The sequence below is a fragment of the Vanessa tameamea genome, chromosome 17, assembly GCF_037043105.1.
Source record: "Vanessa tameamea isolate UH-Manoa-2023 chromosome 17, ilVanTame1 primary haplotype, whole genome shotgun sequence".
Taxonomy (NCBI): Eukaryota; Metazoa; Arthropoda; class Insecta; order Lepidoptera; family Nymphalidae; genus Vanessa; species Vanessa tameamea.
Window position 1 is genome coordinate 4557045 of NC_087325.1, and position 17699 is coordinate 4574743.

At 32.2% G+C, this 17699-nt stretch overlaps 1 protein-coding gene across 1 annotated transcript; it reads left to right on the plus strand.

The window, feature by feature from the left end:
- Positions 1-317: 317 nt before the first annotated feature.
- On the plus strand, positions 318-15660 carry LOC113400239 (integrin beta-nu). Its single transcript, XM_026639740.2, has 13 exons — positions 318-579; positions 7033-7171; positions 8021-8178; positions 8536-8701; positions 8911-9055; positions 9273-9462; positions 9639-9760; positions 10252-10581; positions 10883-11055; positions 11489-11680; positions 12144-12313; positions 12562-12756; positions 14821-15660. Exons 1-13 carry the CDS (start codon positions 504-506, stop codon positions 15207-15209), a joined length of 2445 nt encoding a protein of 814 aa, XP_026495525.2. The 5' UTR covers positions 318-503; the 3' UTR covers positions 15210-15660.
- The last annotated feature ends 2039 nt before the right edge of the window (positions 15661-17699 follow it).

Below are 17699 nucleotides of genomic sequence, written 5' to 3' on the forward strand. Positions count from 1 at the left end.
ATGTTATGAAATAAACGAATGCAACACTAAAGATTTGTAAACATCTTGCCATACTTCCTCTCGTGATAACACTGAAAAATTATGTTATCAGACGACTGCAATTAATTCACGCGACACTGAACGTATCGTACTCTGAATAAACTTACGTTCCATTCAAATAAAAAGAAGAATAAAACACAGTTCGTTATACATTAACGCGGTAGAGGATACGATATAATATATGGCCTTTATACGTGGTTAATGGACGTGGAACAATGTTTTCTCTCGTAAGTTTTCATTAACGTAGGCCGTAAGCGGCAACAAGTCGACAATGCATGGAGCGTAGATTAGATGTTCGGCAGATGTCGCCCGAAGGAGTCGTCGGTGCGAGCGCCGTGAGCGCTTCGCCCGCGCCTCCCCTTATCCTTATCATCTTATCAGTCCTTATCAGTTACTCATCGCGAAACCGATCGCGTTTCGGTCAAATATAACTGCAAATACCAGTGATTAGTTTGAAATCGATCATGATCGGCAGATTTTTCGTGTTCGCATTGTTTAACTTGTGCAGTTTCTTTATTATCGGATATGTAAGCGGTCAAGGTGAGAGTTAGTTTTCCATATGTTGCATATTGTTTTTTTTATGTTATCCTTTAATATAACATGAGTTAGATGAGTAATATATATGTATATGTTACTACGAAGCATGATGCTATTATTATTTTATTCACTCATTCGCACTCCAAATAATTTCTGGTAGTAAAATTATTTGTTATAACTTTTAAGGTTTAAATTATTTATTATTTACTCTACATTAGTACCGCTGTATAAAAATATATTTGGTTTTAATACACTTAATTATCATGACATATTTAATTAAACATTCATTCAAAAAATATATATATATTATCGATATATTATTAAATAATATATTATAACTAAAGTGTTTCTATCGCATTTACCTACTGTTTTATTATTAATCGACTTTATTAATCTAAGAAGGTTAGCTTAGCTTCGGTCGTAGAATCCGTAATATATATTAAGTAACAATACTTTCAAATAAATCTACGTTTAACGTTTATAAGGTTTATATTTAGCTTGGTAATTAAAATATAAACAAATACCGTGTTTAATTATCATGTATAATTAAATTGAAGTGAAAGGTAATGCAGTAACATCAATCGTCATAATTAAACGAAGCTACTTCTTATCAGTCCATAAAGACGCGTCTCGCTTCAAAAGGAAAGATTTATTTGTGGCAACATGAAATAAATGTATTCTAAAATAGCCATACAGATGTCAGAACCCACCTGTTTAAGCATTAGCATTCTGAAATAGAAAATTTCTTGAATACGAATGACAGTTTTATTTACACGACAAGATAGGGATTAATGTGTTAGTGTTAGTGCATATTTGTATCTGCTTAGGTCTAAATTTACACGAACTTTGTAAATATAGCAGATACTTGTCGAGTAGGTACATGAAAATAATCCTTAAATCGATTGCTATATAGAACAAATTCCAATGGAACTTGGCTGTTGGTGACGAAGATTATCGAACAAATCAAATACATCTTTTTGCAAATTCCCATGGTCTACTTTTTTTGTATTATATTTTCAATAGTATGTGAAAAATATTTCAGGAATTGTAAACTCAGAGAATGTGCTACACAGTTGTGCTTATTAGTTTCAGGATATATTTTTATGGGAAATCCTATAAATGTTGTGCAGCGCTGATTTGAGAATACCACCCATTCACTTCTTTATATTGCTATTTTCTGGTTTAAAGTGTGTAAGAGCTTGTGTAACGGCAGGCACAAGGGACATAGTATCTCAGATATTGTGGTTGGCGGTGCATTGACGGTGTAAGAAGGCGTTTTTGTGTATAGATCTTGTGTCTATGGACGTTAATCACTTTATAATACACAAAAGAGAAGGTTTACAAAGTAGAAAAAAAATTATAAATGCCTGAAAATTTCTTGATAACTTTATATTATAAATTTCTTTGTATAATATTTAAATTACCGAGACAAAATTTTTACCACGCTTTTTAGTAAATAAATAAATACCTACGTGTATCACTGTCAACTTATTACTTATTTAAAATTACAATAGTGACATTTTGATAAGGATGAGTAGAAGAATGCACACGGAAAAAGATTTACGTTAAATCTATTTCAGGATAAACTGGAATTTACTACAAGGAGCAGGAAATGACGTAAACGTATTTCCGTTCTCGAAAAACATTATATATTAAACAATACTCAATTAATGTTAGTAATTATTATGACTTGCATAAACGTAGAAAATAATTACATTCTAACTGTTCACAGCTTAATTTTTTAAAATTAGATTTAAACAGGAACACAATATTAAGTTCATGTTAAACTAAATGCGCACGGTACAAGTGAATAAGTGTGTTTATATTAGCAGCATATTGGTTAAGATTTGTTTATTCCTCAGAAGCTTGATTTTAAACAGACGCGAATTCCTTCCTTACTGAATTTCCTGTTTCTACTCGTTGCAGTAATGAAATTAACGTAATATGTAAGTGTTATATTATCAGCAGCAGTTCAGAATTAGTAAGTTGGCAGTGTTACACTAATGTGCCTTTTTAAGCACGTACAACTGTTGGTCCTTCGACTGATTCCTTTGCAGTCTTAGTCTTCGGATTGCTTAGGTCTTGTGTAGGTTCCGTTTGCTCTTGCTATAGCAAATTCGACATACGCTTATTTTGTTTTGTAGTACAACGATATTTCCCTACCACCGAACGTATTACTACCATTTATACCTATTATTAATAAAAATAGTTATACATATCTAATATATACGTATATTATAAACTATCCAGAATTATAAAATTAAAATTATCAATTAATTTAACCAAATAAATAAAAATAAGCATCCTGTTTGGGCTTTATGAAAAAGGCGTGAATGATTTTTCAAATGTGTTTTCTCACAAGAGAAGAATTGTTTGGAAAAAGAATCTGTGTATCGTACCCAGAACAATTCTTCTCTTGTGAAAAAACTAAACCTATATAAATCACATACTAGACATAGCATATTAATTTATTATATAGCATTAAATAAGCAAAGCGGTTTGAATGACACTCGTTAAATATTATAAACCAAATCTAAAATAAGTGACTTTGAGACTGAAGTTAACAAACGTATATAATAATAATAATAATAATCTCATTCATCTCGTGTCGTACGAGATCTAACTACATATATAAAAACGTGTCGCGTAACTTATCTATGTTGTAATCCAGATAGATGAGGGGGGATGATCAAGCGATGAATAGAGAGTGTTAATGAAACGTAATGTTAGCGTGGGCGGTTAATAATTACAGATGTGATGTTGTGATCGATACTAACATTATTTATTACACTGTTGGTATCAAACCACGTGCGATTTGTGTCACGCTGCAGTGTATTAAATATCTGTATCAGAATCTACGCCCATTTTAGATAATATATTATTAAATTTGTATTACAATGGGATTTAATTAAGTACCATCGCGTGGTATTGAAATACTTATAACTCTAGACTAAATTTTAAAAGTCTTTTATTTTAAGTCACTGAAAACTATTTGATTTACAGTTACTTTTTGAAAACCATTGTAAATAAATATTTCGACTATTAAATAATTATGTCTTTAAAATTTTAGAAACAATTGAAAATTACTTATCAAATTCGAAAAAAAAACAATTGTTAAATGGAATACTGTTTAATATTCATTTAAGAAATAGTTAAAATCCATCTATAAATTGAATTTTATAATGTAAGTAGAATCGTATCACGGGCGTCACATTCAAATAAGAAATCAATGGCGGTGTTACAGGCCTACAGACATATTCAGGTCACGCTGCAACAATCTATGTCGCTCAAAACAATAGTAATTATATCCACTATTGTAGTCATTGATAAGTGTTCAATTAGTATTACGTGGGCTGTTAATTCCTTGATCTTGGTTCAGCATAATAAAACTCTATCGTTTTTTTTAATTATTTTTAAACTTGAAACAATTTTTTTTATTTTAAATTTGGAATTTAAACTAGAGGATGAAATAAAACAACTTAAAATGTCAGAGATGAGTTAAAACAATGTTAAAATACAGTGAGTAAAACGTTACAATAAAACTTTCCAACTACCAAGTACATTACGTTTGACGACATTCCGCGACATAAAACCTTTTTTTCATATAAGGTCTCTACAATGAACATCTATATAATGTTTATACAATTGAGGAATTTCGGCGACTTTCTCTCTTGATTAATAGCTCATTGTCTCTGACCGGCTATTCATTTGTCGTCATTCATTCATTACCATCTTACATTCATAAAGATATATAAATATATTTATATCAGTTTGAGTATTTAAGTATCTTAAGTGCTTTAGCATAGCTATTACGCGGTACGTATAATATAGTCGGTATTAGTACACGTTGTAGGCACAGTTTTATTCGTATTTGAAAAATAACAAACTAAAGATTCATTTATTGTATTTTTTTTATAGTCATAGTTTTTATTTTGATAGAAGATCAGCCACTTTGTCTGTCAGTCATTATATCTTGTTCCCTTAGATATATTAAAGTACCTAAGGGGACTATTTCTTTACTCATATAGTCTGATAAGACGGTAATTCGACAAGATCACAGAGAGATCAGAGGTTTTAAAACTACGAGGTAGAAATATGTCAATCAAAGTCAGACAGAATTTATTCGGGGACTAAAATCAAAACTTAAAAGAAAATTCCATCCAAAACGATTATTCGATACGATATATTCAATTAACGAAATTGACTCGATTTAATTTTCTCACTAAATTCAAATACTTGATACTCGTTAGTTTATGTCCGCCTGGGTAGGTACAATGTCATTTATTCTACCGCCGTATAGCGATTTATAATACTTTGTTCCGTCATGAAGGGTCAATCATCCTCCAGACTCCTGTAATTACAGGCACAAGAGGCATAACGTATGATTTGGGGCGCAATGACGCTTACCATAATAAGGTGTTATCAAATAAAAAACAACATAAAATCTACGAAATCTTAAAGATTAGCTGTGGCTTTGGGTATCTATAGTTATATATATATATAATATATAGAGTCTAGAGATATGCATGTTATTATATCATGTGTAAAAAAGTTAGAAATGTTTTGGTAAGCTAAGAAAAATATTTATAATTTGTCAAATTTAAATGATCAAAGGAATCTAATATATAATGTCCAAAAAAATGAAAACTGTATTACTATATTCCGAAACAAACTTTAGTCAGGTTCGAAGAATCATTTTCAGCAGTTTTGGTGCGATTAAATAACCAATACTTATACAAACCAAATCTATAAATGTATTAATAACTAAATTAAAATTTTAGTTTCTCAAATATATACTACCTTTCTTATTTTTATGTGTGTTACCTTGTTAACTATATATTGCGCGTAATTTCAAATCATCTATATTTTTTATTTCATTATTTTTTTGAGACATATATCAAATGTTCCGAAATAATGATGAAATAGAATTTGAATCTGATTCGTTTAAACTACAGGCTACCGCTCTTAACATTTGAATGTTTTTGATTAAAATATATTTTTTTATATCCATAATAACTGTGTAATTAATAGGATATTCTGGATAAATAGTAATGCCTGTTTAAATGTTATTGTAAGTTCATCCTATAAGATTCGTATGCTTTTGCGCAGGTGCCAACAAAATGTGCCAACAGTGCGTTTTTGTAAGGACTAACTTCGTAGCTATCTCATTTGTGAAATATTGACAACCGCCTTACGGCGATACGCCATTTTGATACCTGTAATCTATAAGTTTATAATTATTATATTCAATGTCGCATATTAATTCTGACATTTCACGTTCGTGTTCTATGGTGAGTTTCGATTTTTTACGGAATACATCTATAGAAACGAATGAACAATGCGTGAAAACAGAATACAAACAAAAAATGTTTTTTTAAGTACCTATATAAGATAACGCCATAATTAAAATTGTGAATTTGTAATCTTTTAATAGGAAACCTTTTAAAACATAATTTTACTAACCTATTCTTAAAAATATGTATTTAATTTAAATACTTTTTGCTTAAAATTTAATTAAATACATAAAATTTAAGTAATTAATGTTTTTAACAAAGAATAACAAGATTAAAATGTGAATTTTATACATATATTTTTTAATGAATACACTTTACATTGCTAACAATACGATAGTATATCTACGTATTATTAAATTTTCTAAATTAAAATAAGTAAGTATTTTTTGGTACATTTTACTATTCATTCCACTCAGATTAATTAGTTTTTGACTCTTAAATGTCTTATTTAGGCGCCCGTTGTTACTTTTTCCGTAGAGTGATAGAAAGATTACGTAATACTCTACCGCTGACAACAAGTTAATTGACAATTACGATTTCATCAAACAGTTAATCGAGATGGATAGCGTTTTTAACAATGAGAGTTAGTTTAGGAAAATAACATCATTATTTATTTTTTAGTTACATTACATTACATACATTAGCAGCCTGTAAATTTTCCACTGCTGGGCTAAGGCCTCCTCTCCCTTTGAGGAGAAGGTTTGGAGCATATTCCACCACGCTGCTCCAATGCGGGTTGGTGGAATACACATGTGGCAGAATTTTGTTGAAATTAAACACATGCAGGTTTCCTCACGATGTTTTCCTTCACCGCCGAGCACGAGATGAATTATAAACACAAATTAAGCACATGAAAATTCAGTGGTGCCTGCCTGGGTTTGAACCCGAAATCATCGGTTAAGATGCACGCGTTCTAATCACTGGGCCATCTCGGCTCGTTTTTCATTCGTTCAGCATTTTCATCGTTCGGCATTTTTTAGTTAGCTAATTATTATTTTTATTATTTCCAAAATAACTGTTAACGTCAAGCATGAATGCTCTATGAAAAGATTCCGACAATAGCCAACTGACCCTGCAGGGTCAATACCAAATCTGCGATTCAACATCGCTAGTCGACCCGTCGACTAAACTATTGAGGTTTAAGAGAGATTTTTTTTTACAGTTGAAGAGCAGCTATTGAATAAATTGGTGTGCATCCAACATGAGGAATGTGGGCCCTGTTTGTCCGCTGCTGGCCATTGTCGTTGGTGTGCAGATCCCTACTATAGTTCAATAGCTCCGCGATGTAACGATGATGAAAGGTGAATTAACTATATTTATATTTTTTGATAAACAACCTATATTATAATAACTCTTAAGTTGTTTTTTTTTAAGTTCCACGGTAAAGATAGCGAATCATTATTTTTTTAAATAAATGTGTAACGGATTTTTTTTTTAAATTATAAACCGTATATCTTTTACATACATCGTATTTATTATTATATTTAAACTAAATTATAATAATGTTGGTGCGATAATGAAAATTATGTTTACAAATAGTAAAACAAACCGATTCACATAACTCGCAGGTTTAAATTTGGAACTTCTAAAACAATGGATAATTATGAATGCTTATAACGTACTATTTCCTTATATTGCCGTAATGTTCCCGGGTCATTGGGATTAGACATTCCTACATTCTAAGCGTGTCGTTCTTCCTCAACAATCAAGACATCCCATTGATTGATAGTGAGGCGTACATGACAAGGGGAGTGAATACTTTTCAATTTGCCTGATTTTTTTCAATCGTTCATCGAGTGTGTTAATATTAACATTGATCGACAATCAACATCGCTTTCGAAATACTAAAGGAGGTTAGCATCCAACTGATACACGTGTGTACACGAAATAGATGGCAATGCTCGTTTATTTTTCAACTTATTTTGTTATATAACGAACAATATATAATAAATTGAATGTTATATTTTATTATAAAATAAAAGTATTTATTATAAATGAAATTATTATTTTCTATATATTAATTAAAGTACAGCACATGAAAATGTACAATCCAGCAGAGAGAGTAAAATCGAGCGTATTTATTTCTTACGCAAATAATTTAAATTCTTAGGAGCCAATTATATATATTATTAAATCATAATTATTAACAGTCTGGTGGCCACGGGATGCGGTCAGGGCATGATAGAACGCCCTGTCAAACCAGTATGGGAAGTTGCTGAAAATCATTCTCTGCAAGACATGCTACCCGACAGTCACGAGGCAGTTGTGCAAATACAACCGCAAAAAATAAGACTTTCGTTAAAACCACGTACGTACCTTAGTCCTTCGTAAGGCATCTTTAAAGGCTTGTCATATTTTGCAACGTACATATTTTCCGTTAACGGAAACAGCAAAGAAAATTTAAATATTATGCATTCAATAGTATTTAAAACTTTTATACTTTGGTCCATATAACTAAAACTATAGTAACTATGAAGTTACAAATATCATACTCTCTTGTGTATATTCTATATTTAGATAGAATACTGTCCGTATGTCGTCACCACCCCTCTCCCTTTAATAGATTATGTCGAGTCGCTCTCTCTAAATCAATTAAAAAATAATAAATTGAATCTTAAAGTATAAAATTAACATGTTATCTTATAAAAGTATACTTGTATTTCAGGTGAAACTAGGAAAATTAAGTTTTCGTATAGACCTGCCAAAAATTACCCTTTAGATTTATATTACTTAATGGATCTCACTTGGTCAATGAAAGACGACAAAGAAACCTTAGTGTCTCTAAGAGACGATCTACCATCGTTGTTGAAGAATTTAACAGATAATTTTAGGTAAATAGAATTTAGTTCGAACGTTCTTTTTTTAATTTACTTACTCAAAACAATTGAACATCTAAATATTTTATTCTTTTGGCGCATTTTTAATGAAAAAAATAATTAAGTATTTTTGACGGCACGTATACTGTGTTGCACGCACTTAAAATCGATTATGTATAAGAAGCGTGGATGTTCGATTTTCAATTTATTGTTTTAAATTGTAGAATAGGATTTGGTGCCTTCGCCGAAAAACCAATAATGCCATTTATAAGCGTCGATCCAAGGCGACTTGCGAATCCTTGTACGGTGGAAGAAGAGGCGTGTGAGGCAACCTACAGCTATAAACATCACTTAACACTTACAAATCAGGTAAAGCTGAAAACTAAACAATAAGAAACGTGAAGAAATCTGTATGTGGCGGTGAAAATTCTGCCACATTTGTTCGGTTCTACCATCTATCAAATTTGAAACAATTTTTTATTTTCTTCTTCAAGAATAGTATTAAAGATTTTAGTGCGTATACATTACAGATTAAAGTAAAGTTTAATGTGTCGTTTTTACCTGTATTCGTTTATTGTTTTCGTAGGTAAATGAATTTATTGAAAAGGTAAACAGTAGTTCAGTAACAGCAAACTTGGACAACGCCGAAGCACAGTTAGACGCTTTGGTGCAGGCGATAACTTGTGCTAAGGAGATCGGTTGGTCTCCCCACAGCAGAAAAATAGTCATATTGCTCTCAGATGGACTATTTCATACAGCGGGTGACGGAAAATTAGGTATGTATGATATATCATAAATTTTCCTCTTAATTTGCTTCTCCTGCCAAAAATCTTCTCGTTCTAGTTCAATATTGCAACCTACCATTTCCAGAGGAGAGAGAAGTGTTCCTTTGCCCGACAGCGGGACATTTATTTTACTTACTTACATACTTCCATTTATTTTTTTAACATAGGTGGTGCTTCGTTAAAAAGCGACGAACAATGTCATTTAGATGAAAATGGTTATTATTCCGAAGCGGCCGTATACGATTATCCGTCCATAGCACAAATATACCGACTGCTTGATAAGTACAAGGTAAATATAAATGTGTATAGATACAGATTAGACTGCATGTGTTACGCAAATCTGTTTTCCGACGATATCAGAAAAGTAAAGTATTGCGACTCTGTTTACTCGTGTAATTGAATTGTTGCTCTAGCAAATTATGTTATCTACGGTTACATTACATAACAACTGTCTTATTATTTTGGACATTGAGCTAATATATTAAAGTAATATTCAATGAAAAAATTAAGATAAAATTTGATTAACTCAGATACAATTTTAAATGAGTCAATTTATCAACGTTATACCTACATGTGGCTAAATGGTTTGGAAGACGTAGGTTTCATCCTGATCCTTTGCACTACTTTCTTCTTCATTCTTAACATAAGTTTTACGCTTAACTAGGAAGGGAAATAAGCAAAACTTTGTTTTTCAAGCAAAAATTTAAATAAGAAATTAAGGCCAACCTTTAAGTGTAAAATATATAATTTATTTTAATATTCATACGACTGTACTTACAGGTGAATGTAATTTTCGCGGTTACGGAAAATGTGAAGGACCATTACGACAGCCTACACAACCTATTGAGTGACTTCACCTACGTAGCCAAACTAGAGAGCGACAGTTCGAACATTCTGAAGCTAGTCAAAATGGGTTATGAAGATATCGTGAGCGTCGTTAATTTTGAGGATGACTCCAGTTCAGGCCCTATAAAGGTTACATATTTCACCGATTGCGGAGTGAAAGGGGGCTCATTGATAGAAGCGAAGCGTTGCACCGGCGTTGGATATGGCATGACGCTTAATTTCGAGGCCCACGTCAGTTTGGAATCTTGTCCGGAATACAAAATGGTAATGGACTTTTTAGCTAACAACATTCTTAACGGAAGTTTAATGAATCATTTCTGAAGGTACACACGTTGTCTGTTAAGTTATAATTTGTTTTAAAAGTCTTTACATTTTGTTTTCTAAATCAATTTGTATGATAATATCTAAATATATGCATGGTTTCTATAAATTTCTTCCTAAATATTATTCAATATCAAACAATAATTTTATATATTATAGTAGAATTTGGCAGGTCATATCTAAGAAAATATAATTTTTATATAACATTATAATTAGGTCATTCAAATTAATTTAATGTTTTCAGTCGCACCAAACGATCACGATATCAGAAAGCCAGCTGGGTCAAGACTCTTTAACACTTGATGTAGAAATACAGTGCGGTTGTAAATGTCAGAGCGATGAGCAGAAGGATTTGGTTCTAACGTGTCCCCGGAATTCTCATCTTGTCTGTGGAGTTTGTCAATGTAATAAAGGATGGTGAGAATCAAGAACTTTTTTATTTGTAGCAAGAAGTGAAATAGGCCTCTTCATGTTTAATGGTCGCTCTCGCCCATTGACCTAAGCATTGTCAACGACGTAAAACCTTACAATGTCGCCCTTTGTGCCGGTAATTTCACTGGGACACTCTTGTCTTATAAATGATACAATAGTAGATTGATAAGTCGGTGTGAGGATGGCCGATAGATTTGGTGACTTTTAGTCGAAGATCGCAAGATCAGTTTCTGTTGCGTATATTTTTTTCCATAGTTAATTTTTCATTTTCTAATCTCATGTGCAGGCATTAAGGAATATGTCGTTATGACTTAGTAACATCGTGAAGTTCCAAAATTAAAAACAAGAAACGAGGTATAGCCTGACATTGTGACATTTTCTATTAGTGTGTATACAATAAAGTGTCCGCTACTTCCAGGTCGGGTCCGTACTGCAACTGCACCATAGAGGACGAGAACGCGTCGGCGGAGCTGCAGGCGCAGTGCCGCGAGCCCAACGTCACGCGCGCGCTCGCGTGCTCCGGCGCCGGCGACTGCGTGTGCGGCCGCTGCCAGTGCGACCGCGGCTCCAGCGGCCGGTACTGCCAGTGCAAGCAATGCGAGATCAGTAGGTCTGTATCTGTAGCGAGCTATAGATGCAGTACTATTTATTAAATTTGATCAGCTTATGTAAACAGACTGTTCCTTCAATGCTGGGAAATTAATAAATAATAAAACAATATGAACATATCTCACGCTTGGTTTTTAAAAATTTTCATACCTTCACTTCTCTAAGAATACACTTCGTATCTCACTCGAGAAATCTTGATATCCGAATCTACGCAATTTTGATTCATGTATCCTATACATTATATAAATATATATTACAGTAAGTTTCGCATATTACATTAGACATTTCATGCTCGAAAAAACTCGAAAGAACACTAACTGCAGACTTTCGAGTTTTTTCTTAAAGAATAGCTCTACAGTATCAGCTATGATAAAAGATTTCATCCATTTATGCAATTAAAAAAATTATATATATAGTTGTCATATTCGGTATATCAAAGTATTTTACTGTTTTAATTGTTACAGAGAAAATGGCGTAGAGTGTGGTGGTATAGAGCGAGGTGTGTGTGTGTGCGGCCAGTGCGAGTGTGTGGAGGGGTGGAGCGGCGAGGCGTGCGAGTGCACCGCCGAAACCGACACGTGCGTCGCGCCGACCTCCAACGAAATCTGTTCAGGACATGGCGATTGTGTTTGTGGTATGACTTTCGGATACTGAATACCAAAAATATTAACATAAATTCTATTTCATAATTATAATTCATTATTTTTTATTTTTTTTACAATAATAGAAGGTTGCATAATTCTATGTAATATATTACAGTAGCTATTAATTTAGATTTGCATCTTTAATATAGTATACAATCGGTCTAAAATATACCTCTGAGATAATATCTGAAATAGTATATAATGCGCAACGAATTAGATTATAATTATATATTTTCAGGTCGATGCCAATGTTCCAGTGCTAACGAAGGAGGCACCGTTTATTCTGGACGTTTTTGTGAAACCTGTGCAACTTGTGAAAATCCACTTTGTGTTAATGCAGAGCCGTGTGTTCTGTGTCATTTGGATAGCAACTGCACTGATATTTGCACTATCGGAAATATCAACTACACTGTTAGTGAAAGGCTTGATGAAGGTTCGTTTTTAAATACATATTTAAAGTAATATATATATGGATTAACATTGATAGAATATACTTAGAAATTATACTAAGACCTTAAGATCATGGCTCATTATATTTTACTTTATATTCCATAGTTAGTAAGTTGACCTTCGAACTTTTGATATGAGTTTGTTAAAAGTGTTACTTCAGCATGAATGTTTTTGATGTCATTCTCAAGGGAGACGTGCCAAATGCGCGGGGAGCATGCTACATTTATTCCAAAAATAAACCCCCGAACCCGAGACCTCGGAATCTAGATCGACGAGATAATTAAACACTATAACAAATACAAATAGTTCGTATATATAAGTGTATTTCAGCAACTGTTTTATGTTTAACCTTGATGACATCATCATCGTCATCTCCAGATCTATTTCGACAGAAAGTTAGAGACTAACTGCACAGAGACTAATATTAAAGTGTAAAATTGAGTACGTCAATATAGCTGCGCTCTTTATTTCTTTACGATCATAATCCATGGGATGGTAAATTCAACACAATCGAAAGTATTTCTAGCTTTTACGTGTTATTCGAATCATGAAATTATTGTATACATAAGCGATTTCCAAATTCCGTCCCCAATTGAGAATTTTTGGACAGAAAAACCCGATAATAATTTAATTGCCCGACTCGGTAATTATACCCAAGACCTTGATCTCGAGCAGATCTTTGCTTCCTTATAACCACAAGACCAATGAGGCAGTCAGATAAAACATTAATTAACACGATACTTGTACATAATAACTCATTTAAAGTATTTTATAACTTTTCTAGAAAATCCAAAAACGTTGAGTATACATTTAATATAATCAAATTTCTTTGTAGTAATCTTATTAAATGAGTAAATGTCTCCTACACTAGTAATTTCTTCTCTTTAAGTTAAGAAACTGTATCGTTTAACGAAATGTAGGTTAAATGATAGTGTTTAGTTTGCGGTGACATTAAATTTAAGAGCGTGTTTAAACTAAACGTCTTTTCTAAAGAGCCTAATTTAGAAGCTTTGCGGTGACGGAAATATAACAACGAGTAATTTTCATATTGCATCTAAATAACTCGTAAAACTATATTACAGCAATGTGCGTGGTGGCGTAACTTATAGCATACAAGTGTGTTGTATCTAATATATTATGTTTTACATATATAAAGTATATATAAAATGTATAAAATACAGTACGCAATGTAAAACTAAAACTTTTTAAAATATACAGCTCTCTTTCTCTTTCTTTCTGCGTCATATCTTTCTTCTCTCTCTTGTAAAGAAATTAAAACTATCGTGGCTTGTCCTTATTTAACTGTCATTTTCGTTTATCTATGGATGATGAAATTTCCACCTAAGAAGATTAATTTAAAAATAAGTATCTTTTTTTTTTTTAAATGCAATCCTTATTACGTCAACTTATTACGTTTCACAAAAACGTTATCGTTAAGGTTACATTGCAATGTATGTACAATCTAAGCCCGTATCACACGTTGAAATCTGTGAAGGATTGTCAAGACTTGGCGAGTGGATATATCATATCATGCAGGCAAGACGGAATCGTTAAAAGAGAGAACACTATAATTATGATTTTCTCTTTAAGGATATATAATGTACATTACCGTGTGTTAACTTTCAAGTAATTTTTCAATTTTATTTACTCTTAAGATTCATAGAATAGTTTTAGTGTTAGTATGTTAACATTCGCAAGTGTATGTTCGTGTATGAGCGGTGCACATCCGCCAGATATTCATAGTAGGAGACATATTAACCAGTGCTAAATTAACTATAATGTTACTAAGCTCAGAATTAATTTAATAATAATTACTATCGCAACCATCGCGTGCGCTTTGAGAATGGGACGCAACTTTTTTAAAGTATATTTTAAATGACAGTTCTTGAGCGAAGTAGCGCTAGCAAAGATCGTTAATCATTCATCCTAACATTCGAATTTACAATATTAGTGAGATGATTTGATTTTTAATTTCATATTTGAACATTAATTTTAAGAAAATACGTATAAGTAGTAAGCTACATTTAAAGTATTTTTTCTGATTCAGAAACATCAAACAACGATGACACATCGTGCATATTGCGACACGAGGAAGGCGGGCTCGAGTGCGACTACAGATACACGTATAGGGCTGCTATTAAATCTACGGTAGCGATGGAGATCGTCATCAGGGCCAAGTTTTGTTCCCAGCCAACGAGCGCCAAGATTATGACGACTTCACTGATAATAATGGCTTGTGTTGTGGCCGCCGGTCTTATTTTCATATTTTTCATTAAATGTGCTCAAGTGGTATCTGACCGACGAGCATATGCCAAGTTTCTGCAAGAAGCACAGGAAAGCAGGAAGAACATGCAAGAGTTGAACCCCCTGTATAAATCACCAATATCGGAATTTAAATTACCAGAATCATATCCGAGAGACCGGCACGATTTATAATATAACAGTGAATTTAAAACTATTTGTAGGTAAATATAATGTATTGAAGTACTTATGCTTAAATTGGATCAATATATGTATTTTATTGTAATATTGTCGAAGAGTACAAAGTTGGTTCTAATAATTTTAATTAGAGTTTTATCAATGAAGTTGAATGTTTTATTGTAATAAATTTATTCTGTAAAATAGTGTATGTAGACTGTGGCATAATGTACTTATTTTTGTATTACTTAAGGAGTAGAATTTTATAATTTTTATATATTATAATTTATAAACGCATTTAAGTGGATATTTTTAGTTGGAAAATATTATTGGAACGTACGTGATCCGATCATCTAAAGTCGGTTTTGAGTTACGGCGCATCTGATTTTAAATTGTTGTGTGTTGTATATTCGAGCGTCTTATTGGGTCAGAAGTTTTCTTGAAAAATAAATATTATTTTTCAAAATGATTGAGTTCACTAATTTATATACTGTACTACTTATAGTTATACATGTAAATTTGTAGAAAAGAAGGATGTTAAATATTTTATATAAAAGCCTTCCCATAAATATAATATAAGACAATAAACATTACACTACCCCACTGAAATAATAATTAAAAAAATCGAACATATAGTTTAAACAGCTATGGTAAAAATGGAACCTATTTTAATGTCGGTTAATAATAACTATAAGAATGTTTATTTGTATGCATAGTTACGCTTATTAAGCGAATTAAAAATGATAACAACGTAAATTATTTTTTAATTAAAATAACCATTACTAGTCTCGTAGCAAAGTATTTTATGAGTTATACCTTAATGCCCTAGTTTATGTCAGTTGTGTAGTATGATAGTGATTATCGTGGGTTTGTTGAATGTTATTATATAGTATCCTATCATTAAGTTTACTGAATTTTATTACCCTTTTATTGTTCGTAATAAATAAAAATCATGACATTTTAGTTTCCATATTTTTATATATATTTTTATTTCTCATCGTAATAAATCTCAATTTCCCGTTTATTTTTTACCTTTAACAATAATTAGTACCAAGGACTTTTAGTCAAACGATACGAGGTTTGAGCGCCGGCAGGATTATTTTCAAGGAGGTGCTATCTGCATATTTACACGATACAATTATGTAACTTATAAAATATAGAATACACAATAGTCCATTCGGCACAGTGTTCACAGCAAAATGACAGAGTACACAGAATACATACACATAAGACATAACATTAGCAGCCTGCAAATTTCCCACTGCTGGACTAAGGCCTCCTCTCCCTCTGAGGAGAAGGTTTGGAGCATATTCCACCACGCTGCTCCAATTCGGGTTGGTGCAGGTTTCCTCACGATGTTTTCCTTCACCGCCGAGCACGAAATGAATTATAAACACAAATTAAGCACATGAAAATTCAGTGGTGCTTGCCCGGGTTTGAACCCGAAATCATCGGTTAAGATGCACGCGTTCTAACCACTGGGCCATCTCGGCTCATAATACCTACAGAATACATTGGCGTTAAACAAATTTGGACTTTATGATAGATGTTTTATCCCTCTCTTTCCTTTGTCCTTGTTTTTTTCTGTTACATACGTTTTTATATAACAATATTAAAACTTATTTTTTTGTAAGTTTACAAGTAATATGAAATAATTATACATTTCTGTGTATTTTCTGTAATGGCTGGCTTGTACCAAGTGCACTTCCTTGCATACACCTGCCGGCGCCCAGGACATTAGGTATCGTAAGTACAACGAAGCGTAGTACTAGTTACTATAAATCTTTACATAGGCCAAGGATCTTAAACTACAGACAACACGAAAATTTTTAAAAGAACCTTTCGATACTCAACAAAAAATAATTCAAAACAAGTTTTAAACTTACTTATAAAAAGACAATTCATATACGAGTCAGTAAAACCTCTTTACTACAATTATATCACGTTATCTTGTGATCCATCATTCCTACGATCGTCATATTCTCAAACGGAAGACTATTTAGGGTACAAGTGATGATAATACTATATTTACAAACAATATTTATATGTATGTATGTTGAGCGATTTATATTAGCCTTTGTGACGTTGAATAACGGAGAAACCTATACAACTGAATGAGGTATGTCATTATTATAATCTACCGGAGACAATAAATCAACAATATTGTTAGTCAAATCAATTCGATTTAATTTTAGTCATTAAAGTAACGTAATGAAGTTAAACTCACCGCAGAAGACGATCGTGGATTGTCTGAAAGCGACTTTATATCATTAATAATAATGATAAAATCTAAGGAACCGCATCAAAATAGGGTATTGATGTAGGTCGGTTTTCAACATTTCACGAGTCGGATGCGAAGTGAGTTCTTACAGAATAGAATTACACAATCGTTTATGTTCCGTGAAGTCTACGTGAAATACCATTCGCCACTTTTCCATGTATTTTGGTAAAATTTACCATTTGTAAAATAGATTAGACTCTCATAAATTTGTTATTAAGTACAAATAC